Here is a 14,129-nt window from a genome sequence, read left to right on the forward strand (position 1 = left end):
CACCCAGAGTCTTACAACATAATATTCAAGATTTCTAGGATGAAATCCAAAATTACTCAGCATACAAAGAATCAGGAAAATCTCAACTCATATGAGAAAAGACAATCAACAACTGCGAACAAGAAGATGATACAGATGTTGGAATTATCCATCAAAGACTTTTAAACAGCTATTATAAAATGTTCCAAGTAACAATCACAAACATTTTCAAAACATATGGAAAATACAAAGTCTCAGCAAAGAGACAGAAAATAAGAATAAGATGAAAATTTTAGACTGAAAAGTACAATAAGAAAATGGAAAACTCATTGGGTAGAATGAGCAACACACACAATTTAAATCTGTAATTATCTTGACAGGGGGAGCAGGATGGGGGCTGTGGGATGGGAGATGGAATAAGTTATTGTCAAAATTCTAGTTTTGAAGTTGAATAGTAAGCTCAGTGGTGCTTATTACATTATCAAAGCAAACAAATTATAGGGGACTATTGGCCACACATGCCTCCATGAAGAGAAATGCGGCATGAACAAGAGTTATAAATTATAACTTTCACGTAAGGTGCAAATTAGGCAAGAATCTGCAGCACATCTACTTGATCACCCAGTGTGTCAATCGAAGAGACGTTAACATCCACAGTGGCCTGCGAAGCCAGTCTCACCTCGATGAGTCAGGTTAAAAGAAATATTGACACTTCTACTTCTTAAGTAGTTTTCAGCCAGGAGTGTGAAGTTATACGTTTCTTGTGAGTCTTGAGCTACTTGCCAAGTACACCAGTTTCTGTGTTCACAAACTTTCTTTTTCCCAGAAAATCTGAAAAACAAAACAAAAAACAATAATTTCAGGGTTTATACTTTTGTCAACGCAGATGTGTATCCCTGTCTCCCTCAGGGCACACTCAGTGGCTTTAAAACTATGTTCCACACAATAGCATCCATCCATCACCAACAAACGCTGAAATGGAGATGTTTCGACAAGTTTAATTTATGTAATGACGAATCACTGACTCCCTCTTGTGGGTGGTGAGAACTCCCCTTAATTTATTCTGGATATGGTAAAAAGTTAGAAATGATGAAACTGTTATTGAAAAACATGAAACTATTTTCACATCAAGACTAACCATTAACTGTTTGTCTTATCACTTTTATGCTACTTTTTCCTTTAACGAAACACACAAGTATTACACACTTGTGACCAGCTAAAGATCTCCTTCTAACACTGGCAGGTGGTTTTAAAACATTTGTTCAAATTTTCTTCAACATCTAAATGTGGCTTTTGTTATGTTGTCACAAGCACCTTAAACAAGGAAGGATCTGTCAATAACATAACCAGAGCTAACTCACGATTCAAATAAACTGTAGCTTTGGAAAGAATATTTAGGCAAGCCAGTGTCAGTCCCAGGATCCCAAGCACACTTCAAAGTCTTGAAGTCCCGGGTTTCACAAGAAAAGTCCTTGGGCTCCTCAAGTACTTCTGTCCATACAAAGAAAAGCAGACAAAAGAACTAGTTAAAACCCTTTATTGGAAAAACAAGTAAAATGGAAAGCTCCGTTTGGGGTCTGAGGCCACAGAGTTCCTCTGAACAATGAAAGGATCACTTAAATGGAAGCCTATATATTAGCAGCTCCAAGAAGCCACATTTCAGGTGCTTCATCATCTTGGTCCCTTCTCCTTCCTTCCCTTGTGCTTTTCTGGGGTATCATGGTAGATGGGTGATCAGTGTTCTGCAAGTCAGTACTGAGTCTATTTGATGAACCTTGTGTCCCCAGAGCCTGCTAGTAGGCACTCAACAAGTATTACCAAATAACAGACCAAGTGAGTGAAAGAATGAATGAATAGAGTCAGTGTTGCCTGGTGTTTCATTTCAGATGCTGAGGCTTAGAGAGAGGCCAGGGGGCTATGCTTGGGATGCCAGGAAATCAGATTTGGGGGACCTGCTAAAGTCAGCAGTTGGGAGCTGAGAGTTCGAAGGAATGATGCAGCATCTCCAACTCCCCTGAGTCACCCTGTTCTTAGAGGCCATTCCAAGGAGCACAAAGGAACCAAGTGTCCTAGAGCCCAGAGATGTCCACTACACGATCTCCAAATTGTACTTCGTCGGGGGAGCAGGGAGGGCAGAGTCGCAGATTTTGCCCTTCTTTGCAGAGAAGGGCGGTCTCAAGATGAAACACAGGAAGCCACTGGGTGTGGGCACACAGATCTACATAAAATGTAATTTCCCTCTCCACTGCTACCACCCATGGAGGCCCTGAAATTTCCACAGCCAGTTAAGATCAGCAATGGCGTCATCTGCTGAACTCCTACTATGTGCAGCTCTTGTACCAGGGCCAGGACCTGTCCACATTCATTAACCCTCATGACAGCCATCATCATCCCATCACAGAGGCAAAAATCAGCTCAGAAAGGCCAGGAAACTTGGCCAAGAAACTTGGGCCAGGAAACTTGGCACGAGAAGAAGACTCAACCCCCGGTCCTCCAGACCACAACCGTGGCGGCCTCCCTGTCTTCCGACCTGCGGCCTCTCCTCCCCGCTCGATCCTGCGGTAATTCCAGCATAGCTAAGGCAAAGCAGGATATTTTCCCCGTGGTCCAGGTCATGACCTGAACTTTCTCCCCTTTAACACTTTTGGTTTCTAGGACTACAGTTGTCAGTAAGGACAAGACGACAACAGGAAGTCTTGGAAGTATTGCTTCAGGGTATCTTATCCTGAGTCTCTCCTAGAAGGTTTGGGAAACCAAAGAAAATTGAGACCATGCGTGGAAATGTTTACTTGTTTTCTGGTAAAGGAAGTTCCATCTATTCCTTAGGAAACGGGAAGAGAGGGTGCAGAGAACGTGCATACTTACTTGAGACAAAGAGAACGATGCCTTTTATAACATCACTTTCGTTCACCTTACAAAAGAAATTCGTCCCCCTTTTCCTAATGAAAGGAACATTATTCAAGTTGAACACAGACACATTTGGATCAAGTTGTTCTCCATATATCTGTACATCTTCCAAATAACAGGATATGTTATTTCGAGGGCTCCTGGAAATGTAACAAATGGTGACATTGGAGCCTTCTTCTACCAGCTTATCTTTAGGGAAAACGAACAGTGGATCATGTCCAAGAGAATTCTGAACTACAAGAAAAGAAAAGAGCTTAGTTAGATTCTCACTCAAAATTCAAACCAGCCACCTCTCATATCTCTCTTTCAACAGATAACTTTAGCTTCTTCTACCTCCTAGAGAAAATAGAAGCCTAAATTTCTACAGCCAACCTATAAACTTTAAAGCATGCAAAACAATCCTTAGCACTATCTCTCCTATTATTATGCTAATACTGCTGTTACTGTTCTTACTTCCGTTACTGTGACTACTATGGGACCACTGAGGATTATTGTGTCATTGCTGGTGTTAGGTTATTATGACAATAGTAGCTGCCCTATTGATCCTAGCCATGTGGAAGGCCATGTGTTAAGTGGAATTGTCCATTATCTCATGCCATCCTTACCCCCTCACAACCATGGCACAGGTAGGACTGAGACCAATTTCACTCAAATGGCAAAGCCACAGTCACACCTGCCAGGTCTGCCCAGCTCCAAAGCCATGTGTCCTGCACAGTCTCTAAATTGTCCTGTAGATCACATTTCCTCCCACCTTCTCAGAAATGCCAGCCATTCACGTATCTTCTTTTGCTTCGGCCTCTCCTTCTGTATGGCCCATCAGCATATACAAATCCTCAGGTCTTTTCCATTTTAAGCAGACTCACCATCCTCCCCTCATGAATGCCTCCTGTCACCTCTCCAACCACCCCTCCCCAGCCAGCTTCCCTGAAGGAGCTGCCATCACTTGAGTTTCACCACTCATCCCACTGCATTCTGGCTGCTGGCCACCAGGTCACTAAAATTCCCATCACCAATATGATGTCACTCATGCAGAGTGGCCTGGGCATGGGAATTTTTTTAAGGTCCCCGAGTGATTCTAATGTGCAACCATGGTTGAGAACCAGTGCTTTGGGGGATAGGAATAATCAGATTTTCCATTTATTCTTGAGTTAGCCTGAAGGTTACAGTTTTGAGAAATCTAGTCTATTTTTATCCAAGTTGTTTATAACGTTGTTCTTTATTTCTCATTACTACCTTTTCATCTCTATTTTGTCTGTGAATATGTCCCTTCTTCAGCAGTAGGTTGTAATGTTAAGAGCATGGCCTCTGGAGCTAGGTTATCCTGGCTGGGATTCTGCCTTTGACACTTAGTGGTCTGAGAGGTTCTTTAATTCTCCTGTGAAATAGGAATAAAATTACTACATATTTCACAGGGCTAGTGTAAAGACTAAATTAATATGTATCCTGTCTAAAACAGCGACTAGAATGTAGATTTAATTCTACTTCTAGTATTAAACTAATGCCTAGGCTATTCTTGGGTTAATGTGTTATCAGTTTGAGTTACTAAATAAATTGGTGTAAACACTTAACAAAGAAATGGTTCTACTGGCAGGAATTTCAGATAATCTGGCAGGGTATACGGTTCAGAAAAACAAATGCCGTTGGCCTATAGTTTAGCTGACACATAAGAAATGGTGGCAAAACTCACTCTGAATTTTAGTTACAACAAAATTAAATTCTCAAAATTAATAGATATTAAAAACATATTTATCCGTAATCTCATTACTCAAAGAACTGCTTTCATTTTTCCATATATATCTACCTCTCTCTGCATTAGGGATTATTGGCAAACTGTGATTGATGGGCCGATTCTAACCCACCATCTGTTTTTGTAAATAAAGTGTCATTGGAACACAGCCACTCTCATTATTGCCTGTGACTGCTTCCGTGCTACGATGGCAGAGTTGAATTGTTATGACAGAGACTGAAAAGTCTAAAATATTTCTGTCTCACCTTTTACAGAAAAAGCTTCCCAACTCCTGCTCTGGATACATACACGTTTGAAGTGTTGATCTAATAAAAACACATGTACAACTTATGTCCTGCTTTGTTCACTTAGCATGCTATAATGAACACACTTCACATGTTTGGAAAATATGTAAAAATTGTCTGGATTTACACAATAACTCAATGAATAATTCAGAGGCCAAACCTGAGATGTCAGCCTCTTGGTGGCAAGTTTCGCACCCATGATTTTAGTTCCAATGTGAGCCAAAGGAAAATAACGTTGGTGTCTACCAGTTCCTCAAAGGGGACTTCTGCTATTTGACTCTTTGATCCTTGAATAACATTAAACATTAAATCCTTTCACTCTCTTATCACCTTGTTTCTTACCGTCGACTTCCTCCCATGAAGTCCAGCTGCTCCAGAACCTCGGCTCAAGGACCCTGGCATCATCCACCATACTCCTCACTCTCACGAAGTGCGTCGCACACTCCAAAGGGAGCTCAGATTCCCAGCTCCACTGCAGAACTTGGTCCCACTTCACAATGGTGCTATACTTTTCCTAGCAGGAAAGAGGAAAATTTGAAAACATAGCCATGCCGTTCTGGAAACTGGCTTGACGAGACCGGTCCCAAAGCACACACCCACTGCAACGCCACCCTATGTGGAAGCATGGTCCATTCCCAACCAGCCAGCTCCCCGGGCGTCGATGCTTCAGCAAGGAACCAGCCGTAGCTTCATGCTTGGAAAAACTCAGCTCTCATGCCCTCTGGCCTTCCAATTCTGGGGGATTCATGTGGAATGAGAGAGAAAAAAATGGGAGCTACTCAAGTCTTGAGGAAGAGATCAGAGATAGAAGGTGCTCACAGTGCTGGTCACATAGAACCTGGTAAGAAAATTCTTGCAAACTACAGAATTAATTGAGTCATCTTTTTAAAAATAAGTGATTGATGAGTATGGTTTTATATTCATTTTTAGCCAGGGCCAGATCAGGTTGGCCAAATCTCAGCAGAGAAGGCAATCCTTCCTGGTGCCGGGGAGTTCCATTGTCTCCCAGAAGTCAACAGATGGCTGTCCATGTCTCCCGTGGCTTTTGTCTCTTGCCCTTTCAGATATGGTGGCCATGTAGACCATACTCCCTCCTTTGAGGTCCATATATAAGAATTTTTAGTCCCTAGAGATATCAATCACATGGGAATGTCTCATACTGTTTTTTGGGATGCTCGTCCAAGTCGAACTGCAATTTGGTCTTCTGGTGCAGCTTTTAGTCTTATTCTTTCTAAGACTCTGGTATTTTCATTCTCTAATTCAATAAGCTTCAACGGCTCCTCTACACCTTACCCTGTCGTTCATCGACATCTGCAAATGTGCTCTCCAGACACAGTGGTCTACCACACACTCCTGGAAATAACTTGATGCTTTTCCATCACAGTGTTTTCTCGCACAGTGTCTCTGGTTTAGTGACCCCACTCTCCTTCTGCATTGGGAATTAGTCCCATCCTTCAAGCCCAGGCTGCATCCCCTTCATGAAGCCTTTCTTGTTCTTTCCTCTGAGTTCCTCTCATTCCCCTATTCCTGAAGCCCTCCCGTATAGTGTGTATAGTTGTTGGCATGTCTTTTGTGATTGTGTTCCTGACTCAGTTGTGGCCAATGGCAAGTCCCACAGTGAAGAGGGATGGGGCAACATGCATGTCACACACAGCCTGGAGCTGGCAAACTCTGAGGCCTTTCCTCCACTTACACCTTTCCCCTTCCCAGGTTGCTAACCTTAAACAGTGCCCATGGCAGGACCAAATACAGCTCTGGAGTGAGAGCACCTTAGTCTACTTGGGCGGCACCGAACCATGCACGCTCTTTTTCACTCTATGCAGAACTGTGATTTATAAAACATTATCCTTTATTTTAATTTATTGAATTACTTAATTTCTAGACTACAAAACGTATTTTGTTAACTACAAATTCTGAGGTCCTAATTCATGCAACTTTCACTATTTAATCTGAGCAATCTCGAGTACATTTAGCTTAAGTATGATTCAATTTAAGAGCCAATACCAAAAAAACAAACTATATATCAATAACGGTGACCTTTTTATAATATCAATGAGCCACACACTGGGTTTAACCTCCTACATCTCTCTTGAATTTGGCCACTTTTCTTGTTCCCACTATTGCCACCCACTCCAGGGACCTCTACCTTGGACCAATCCCACAGCCTGCTTCATACTAGTCGCCCTTCACCTTCTCCAGGTCCCCCAATTCTTCTCCACTGTGCAGCCAGAGTGGGCTTTTTAAAAACTCCCAACCAAATCCCGTCACTCCCCTTCTTACCAATCTCAGGATAAAAAACATATTTTGGCTCAAATAAAATATGCTGGAGATGCTGGAGAAGGTCAGGCCTAACCCCAACCCTAACCCCACAGCCTCTCACCAGGGACCTGCACCACACCTCTCACATTCAGGGTACCCATATTTGTGTGTTTATCTCTTCAGAGAACCACGCCTTGTACAATGCCCAGATCCGGGCCCACGGTCTAAAATTATGTGCTGAATGATTTCGTCAGTTCATTAACATGCAGTGGGCTCTATTTTTCTCAGATACTGATTGTGTGGCATCTGTCTAACCACAACTTGTGCCTTGTGGTGTTTATGGCCTTGTAATGGAGAAGAGAAAACTTTCCTTGAATATCAATTCAGTGATTTTTTTTTTTTAATGTGATGAATTGTGTTTGGGCTGTTTTTATTAATTGAAATGGCAAATTTAATTTGGCCCAGAAGACATGGTAAGTCACAAGAAACGGGCACCTACATTTACACAGAGGTCTAACAGAGGTCACTGATTCAGTCTTTAGGCATGAGCTTATCCCTGACTGACTCGCATTGCAGGCCTCCTTCCAAGCTTGAGCTGTTACTATATTCTGCCTTCTCCTACCTCTGACAAACCATAAAGCAAGTGGCTGAAGAGGCCGAAGTCAGAACCTGGTCCAGGGCGAGAGCAGGTATTGTGGCTGCCAGCAAGGCTCTGAGTGGCTGGCACTGTTCAGGAGGCAGCTCAGCATCCCTGGTCCAGCTGCAAGCCATTGGATCAAAATGCTTTTCCTTTGGCTTGTTTGGGAACACAATCGTCCATGAGTCTAGAGAGCTGCTACCTCTCGGCATGATTGAGGAGGGTGCCCTGCCAGGCTTGCATTACAGGGAACTGCCCAATGAAAGGGAGATTATGGTCTAGACAGAAGCAGCCTCTCTCAGCTAGCGTCCCTCCCCTTAACTGGAGGGGACCTTATGTCTCCCCTCAGCTTCAATCCTTAGTGGTTCATACAAGGGCTTCTCATTGCGTCATTTATCCTGGGACTTGGCCACTGTTGACCCAGGAAGGTTGCATGTGGCCATCATTCCTGTCTAGGTGTAGGGTGAAGGATGATACCGCCCTAGCTCTGTCCCCTTGAGCTGCACAACAAACTCTGTGCCTTGGTCTTCTCCTCTGTTGGGGTCAGAGAGGGCTGGGTGTTATGGGGATGGGATGATACAACGGACATTGCAAAATTCTACTTTTGAAGATCTTGAGCCTCAGGAGTTTACAGAAGTAGGTTCTTTACTTTAAAAAGAGAACTGTTAAATGAATCCAACATGAAAATAGATATGAACAACTGCCTGTTAGAAAAATAAAGAATGGGACCCACTTGGTCTATGGCAATCATTATCTTCCCTAACATGATAACAGGAAGAACTGCCTTTTAGAAAATAAAGAGTGAGACCCGTTGGTCTGTGGTCAATGTCACTTTTACTGATGGTGTCAAGTTCCTCCAGTGCTTCTCTCAATTTTTTTAGACAATTCTTAGCCTCACTATGACCTTTGCTCAATGTTTACTATGTTCAAATCAACAACCAGTGTATTCATCAAAAATACAAAGAATATGAAAATAAAAAAAATATTAGTAGGAGGTAGGATAATGGGATACTGATGGTGGAAGGTGGACAGCTGTCCACAGACATTGTTATTGTTGAAAATCAGAAAACCACACAACTGTCATTGTGGGGAACTGCCATTTGAGGGAAGTCCCCAGCAATGACACAAACTTGTGTTTGTCTTTCTTCCAGGCAAATCCTCCATTCCCCTTCAATGAGAAAACATTCCACTGTCCGTCAAAATCCCACCATAGTGAGTGAACAGGATGTGTGTAAAGATTATTAAGGTTCCCCAGTCTATAAATGGTATTGAGAGAAACCACCACAGTGTCCCAACGTACTAGATGGGGAAACATCAAGCAAAACAGACACAACCATGATTGGAATCAAGACAAAAGAAAAATCTATCTCAAATAATTCAAAGGCAAAAGCGTATGACATTAGGATTTTGTTAATTTAATTTGTTATAGAAAAAGCCACATGTGAGGCAACAAAGAACACCGGAAGTCCCTCTCCAACATGGTCCATGAAGAAGCTGTTTGCTGGCTAGAACATTAAAGTGCTAGGAGTCATTTATCCTTGCATTTCAGCACAGTATAAGCAAAGACACTGACTGGAAGCCATGCTGGCAAGAAAAATGTTGCCAAACTATTAAGTCTAATTTAGGAAACTCTCTGGTGGACAGGGAAGAAAAGAAAGAAGGAAGAGAAATAAGATGGTTGATCTTCATGGAATTTTTGAAGTAAGTACTGACAGGTTCAGACCCAACAGCCTTCTTAGGGGCAGAGCAGAACTGAAGAAACCTCTATTTTCATAAAACCTCCTACCCAACTTACCAAATCAAAGTTGTCATGTTACTTTGTCTTGGATCCTCTTAACTAAAAACACAGAAATGCAATCGTTTAAGAAAACCGTTTTGTGTTGCTAAAATGTTTTCCATACTGGGATTTTTTTGAAGGTTATAAAAGATAAATCATGGCACCAGACAATTTTTCTAAATATACAGAAAAAAACTTACCGCCCAGATGACATTGGATGTTTTAATTCTGCTGATCTCTATCTGAAAAATCATTTTTAATTCCTGATGATAAGTAAGGCTGTAGATACGCCATTGTAAATGCAAACATTGCTGTGTAGAATTGATGGAAACTTTCAGTGACTCAGGGGTCAATAGCAAAGGTTCAGATAAGACTAAAAGAGCAAAACAAGATATGAAATAACATTTAGGAGGAGTATAAGTGAATAGTCACAGATAATTTCTGTTCAATGTCATCACTGTTTAGGTTTGAAAAAATTGGTCACATGTGCATTCTAAAATCAGATGCCTTCAAAAGCTAAAAGAGAATTTAGAAATCACTTGGCAGATGAAGAAATTAAGACCTAGATGAATGAAATGACTTATTCAACAAGACACAGCAAGTTAATCAATTGCTAAACCATTAAACAAACAATACAAACAATAATTAAGTTAAACAAATGTAAATTTAAATTATTAAACAACGAGATAATAAAGGACACTTTATTGGATAATATAAGTGGTTTAGAAATTTATAGCAAGGCTGAATAAAGAAACGGGACTTTTAGCTGTACATTTCATATTTCTGGAAATCAAAAGTGAAATATTTCTTTTTGAAAGTCAATATTTCATTGTTTATTAAATAGCTATTAAGTATGAGCACATCCCATCTCTAGACATGGTGCAAAGATATTGAAAAGATTAAGACTGTATTGATAAAACCAACTGGTATCTGATGGTCCGTCGTATAGCAGACATCATCTTCTAAACATTCATTTTTCTAACTAAAAGGACATTTGGAAAGATGAAAGAGCAGGTCCCTTATGGAATAGGGGAAAATATTTCTAATAAGTGCAGAAACAATAGCACTGGAGAAAACAAGGTGCATGCAAAACCATCCCATCTTTCCTTGCCCCCATTTCATTTTGCCTGTATGGTAGTTTGTTGCTGTCAGTCTCACTCTACATTCAAATTTCCTGGAGGACAGGGTTGAGGCCTGTACATCTTTGAATGGACTCTTGTCACCAGTGTGTCTTACCTATAGCAAATGTTGATCTCAAATGCTGATCTCCATGAGGTCTTAAGTGCCTGACAAGCAACTCCTCACTAAAACCTTAAGTTGTCGTTCCTGACATTCTCTTCTCCCTGTGGCTGTTTTTCTAAGATCTTGTTTGAGCACTGATTACCGCATGCTGCAATAATCTGTTCTGCGTTTGTCTCCCTGCAAACTGTGAGCTAAACAAGGGTGACTCTTATTTAGCTCAGTGAAACTAAGACCAGTAACACACCTGTCAGAGCACTCAGTGACTGGTTGCCGAATGAATGAGTCAACTACCAGTGTCAGCTTTATTTCTGGAAACTCTAGAAAGCTGCTGTATGATGCTTTAGATAAAAGGGGAACTCTGGACACTGACTTATGCTATCAGCAAGTGTTGAGTGACTCAGGTACTTGAGAGACATCAGTCAGTCAAAAATAACATGGTCTAGAGCAATCTAAAACTTCCTTGGGAAACAGTGGGAAATTCCAAGCTAAAGTCAGACAGCCAAAGGGACCTTTGAGATTATTAAATCCAATCCCATTATTTTTCAGATGAGGATACTGAGGCTAGAAGAAGGAAAGTGACTTTTCCAAGGTTACACAACTAGACCAGACCCAGGGCTCTTGGCCCTTGGCCCAGCTCTCTTTCTATTATGTTGTACTGGAGTATTGCCAAAAAAAGGCAGTACTGCCAGAATAAGATTGACCTGGATTTAGTCACAGCCTCTCCTTGGACTTTCTCCACCCAGTTTCTCTCTTTCCCGAACTCCAGTCCATTCATAAGATGGACTACCACACAGCCACTAAATACAATGCTATTTCTAGAAGAACATTTAACACCAAAGTTAAAAACTCTCATTGTATGTTATATTAATTGTTTTAATAAGTATATATTAAAGTATCTATATATGCTTTAATTATACTAGATTAAAGTCTTTATGGTATATGTAGTATATTTTCCAATGACATATATTTTATACTATCTATACTTTAATAAGTATTTATACTTATGCTAAGTATATATACTTTAATAAGTATACACACACACACACACATACACACACACACACACACACTTAAGTATAAATATACCCGGTGTATATAGTATAACTTCACTTCTATAAAAAAACCACGTATTTACATCTTTATCTCCCTTTATATGTATATACATACAAGAGACTGAAAGAAAATACCTCCAAATGCTATAGTCATGATCTCTGGCTGATAAGAGACCTGAGCCCAGGGCTAACTGGAAGTGGGCCTTGGCTCTGCCTCATTAGTCAGAAGAAGCCAGGTTATCTGAAATGAAGTCTCAGACATGAGCCTGGCTGGATGGTCCAGTGGAAGGATCACTAGCTTCAGTGGAGAGGTTTAGTGGGTATTTGGTCACATGCAGCAGAAACTGAGACAAGAAATCCAAGCGGTGCAGGTGAAGACAAAGACAGGATTACTTAGCAAAGCAGGCATGCTTGGCTGAAAAAGCTGGAGGCAGAAACAAGGACTTGGGGAGAGAAAAACAGGTATTTACATGTCTGATTTAAACAAAAATTGCTGAAAAGCGAAGCAGACTGTCTTATAAGTAGAAGGTTCTCAGTAAGTAGTTGTTGAGTCAGATAATGAGACTTTACTAGGGAAGTGAGCTGTGCCAACAGCTTCGTATAATGCCTGGGGTTTTCTGAAAAGCCTGCTGTTGAGGCTACAAGTCTCTCTGGGAATTGGGAGCTCTAGCTGGGCCTAAACATTTTTATGGTATAGACTACCCACTCAGCCTAGCTGTGTCATGTTCAGGTATTAGTAAGAGAGATAGAGGGAGGGTCATACATACTACAAATGAGAAATCCTAATTTCCACCTTTCAGCTCCAGATTATGGAGGAAACCAACAATCAAACTATGATTTTTAAGAAGCTTTTATAAAAGTAGCACTTTTTTCATGTGCCCTCGATCTGAAAGAAAGAAATCCAAACCGAAAGAATATCAGACAGAAAACTGAGCTACTATCAGAACAAACTCTCCTTTTTATTTTCAAATATCTTTTCACAGAGTTTTAAGGAAAATTGAAAAGTTCTATGGATAGTTCTTGGAAATGTCATTTTCATGAACTCACGGTCAGGAATTGTATGGGTAATTACTAACAGCACGCGCCTGTCCTCTCTGTTACGAAGGGAGTATGGTGAAGAATAAATACAAAAATAGGAAAATGTAAAGCTTTGTAAAATATGGACGAAAGCAACACAAACTTTATAAACCAATAGAAACTCTCTCAGGTCTAAGAATCTACCTTCAAACTGGTTCAGAGTAATAACCAAAGTATCCATAAACATTTTAGAAGTGTTGAATTCTTACTGACTCTCACTGGGGGGTAGCTAAGTGACAAATGCTATTTTTTAATCCATTAACAGCATTTCAGCAATTAGCAATACTATCTTGGAACTAAACGCTTCTCAATGAACAAACTTAGTTGAGAGACAACCGAGCTCATTCCAGTCTGGTGGCCGGCACTGATCTGGTCCAGTCCCTCTCTCCCCAGTAACCGTGCAGAAGGAACTCTTGACCATGAAGTGCTGCAGGATGAAGCCCACTCACAAGTGCCCTAGTGACCTGGAAGTCAGGGTTAAAGGGTGGCTTAGTAAGATGAGGCATCGAGATTAGGAAGGTCAAGAATAAGGTAACCACTGCTATTCACCAATTCTATGTAATTGCCAAAAAAAAAAAATTGTGCAACTTACCTCCAAAGCACCCACTACCTCATTTTTTCTCTACGTGATTTTTTTCTTTACTGTTCTTTCAGCTTCTTACCTTCGCTCTGGTAAGTTCTGAAGGACAGCAACGCCAAGAGGAATGTTGCTTGAGAGACTGCAGAGAGAGCCATAGGTTCTGCTTCCTGAGAAAAGGCAAATCACAAAGATGGGAAATTTTATTTAATTTTAGCTCTGAGCAGGTTTTTTGGAGCCAGCTTTGATAGATCATGTCATTAAAGGCTCCCATTCTTCTCACCTCCCTATATCCAGGCCTCTTGTCATGTGACTTTAAAGTCCCACCCCCTTCCCAATAAGAAGAGTATATTTCTCTATTCTATGTGATTTGCTCTGGCCATAAATGAGGCAGAAGTGATGGTGTGCCGACTAGGAGCTCAGGCCTCAAGAGACTTTGTATATTTCTGCTTGCTCTTTTGTGTTTCCACCTTTGGCATGAAAAGGGAATCTCTGGGCTGCCCCAATAGACTGAGGAGGAGAATGAGCAACACCGAAGGCAGAGCTGAGTCACCTCAGCTGCTCCAGCCGGGTCCAGTCTAGCTCAGCCAG

The 14,129-nt window shown here is 41.2% G+C and overlaps 1 protein-coding gene and 1 long non-coding RNA gene across 2 annotated transcripts in view; both read right to left on the bottom strand.

Moving 5' to 3' along the window:
• OSMR (oncostatin M receptor) overlaps window positions 1–14,129 on the bottom strand; it is a 43,564-nt gene that overhangs the window by 23,068 nt on the left and 6,367 nt on the right. Inside the window, exons 2-7 of the mRNA XM_011370707.2 lie at window positions 13,624–13,708; window positions 9,791–9,963; window positions 5,260–5,431; window positions 2,845–3,120; window positions 1,341–1,470; window positions 659–810 (exon numbers count right to left, since the gene is read on the bottom strand). Of these exons, the coding sequence (XP_011369009.1) occupies window positions 659–810; window positions 1,341–1,470; window positions 2,845–3,120; window positions 5,260–5,431; window positions 9,791–9,963; window positions 13,624–13,696 (976 nt within the window). The 5' untranslated portion in view covers window positions 13,697–13,708. The remainder of the gene's footprint in view (window positions 1–658; window positions 811–1,340; window positions 1,471–2,844; window positions 3,121–5,259; window positions 5,432–9,790; window positions 9,964–13,623; window positions 13,709–14,129) is intronic.
• Window positions 7,522–9,782, bottom strand: LOC111746021. The gene is made up of 2 exons (XR_002782884.1): window positions 9,609–9,782; window positions 7,522–8,475 (listed from the first exon to the last, which is right to left on the bottom strand). It is a non-coding gene; the product is annotated as an uncharacterized LOC111746021 (long non-coding RNA).

The sequence above is a fragment of the Pteropus vampyrus genome, unplaced genomic scaffold (genome assembly GCF_000151845.1).
Source record: "Pteropus vampyrus isolate Shadow unplaced genomic scaffold, Pvam_2.0 Scaffold172, whole genome shotgun sequence".
NCBI classification, from domain to species: Eukaryota; Metazoa; Chordata; class Mammalia; order Chiroptera; family Pteropodidae; genus Pteropus; species Pteropus vampyrus.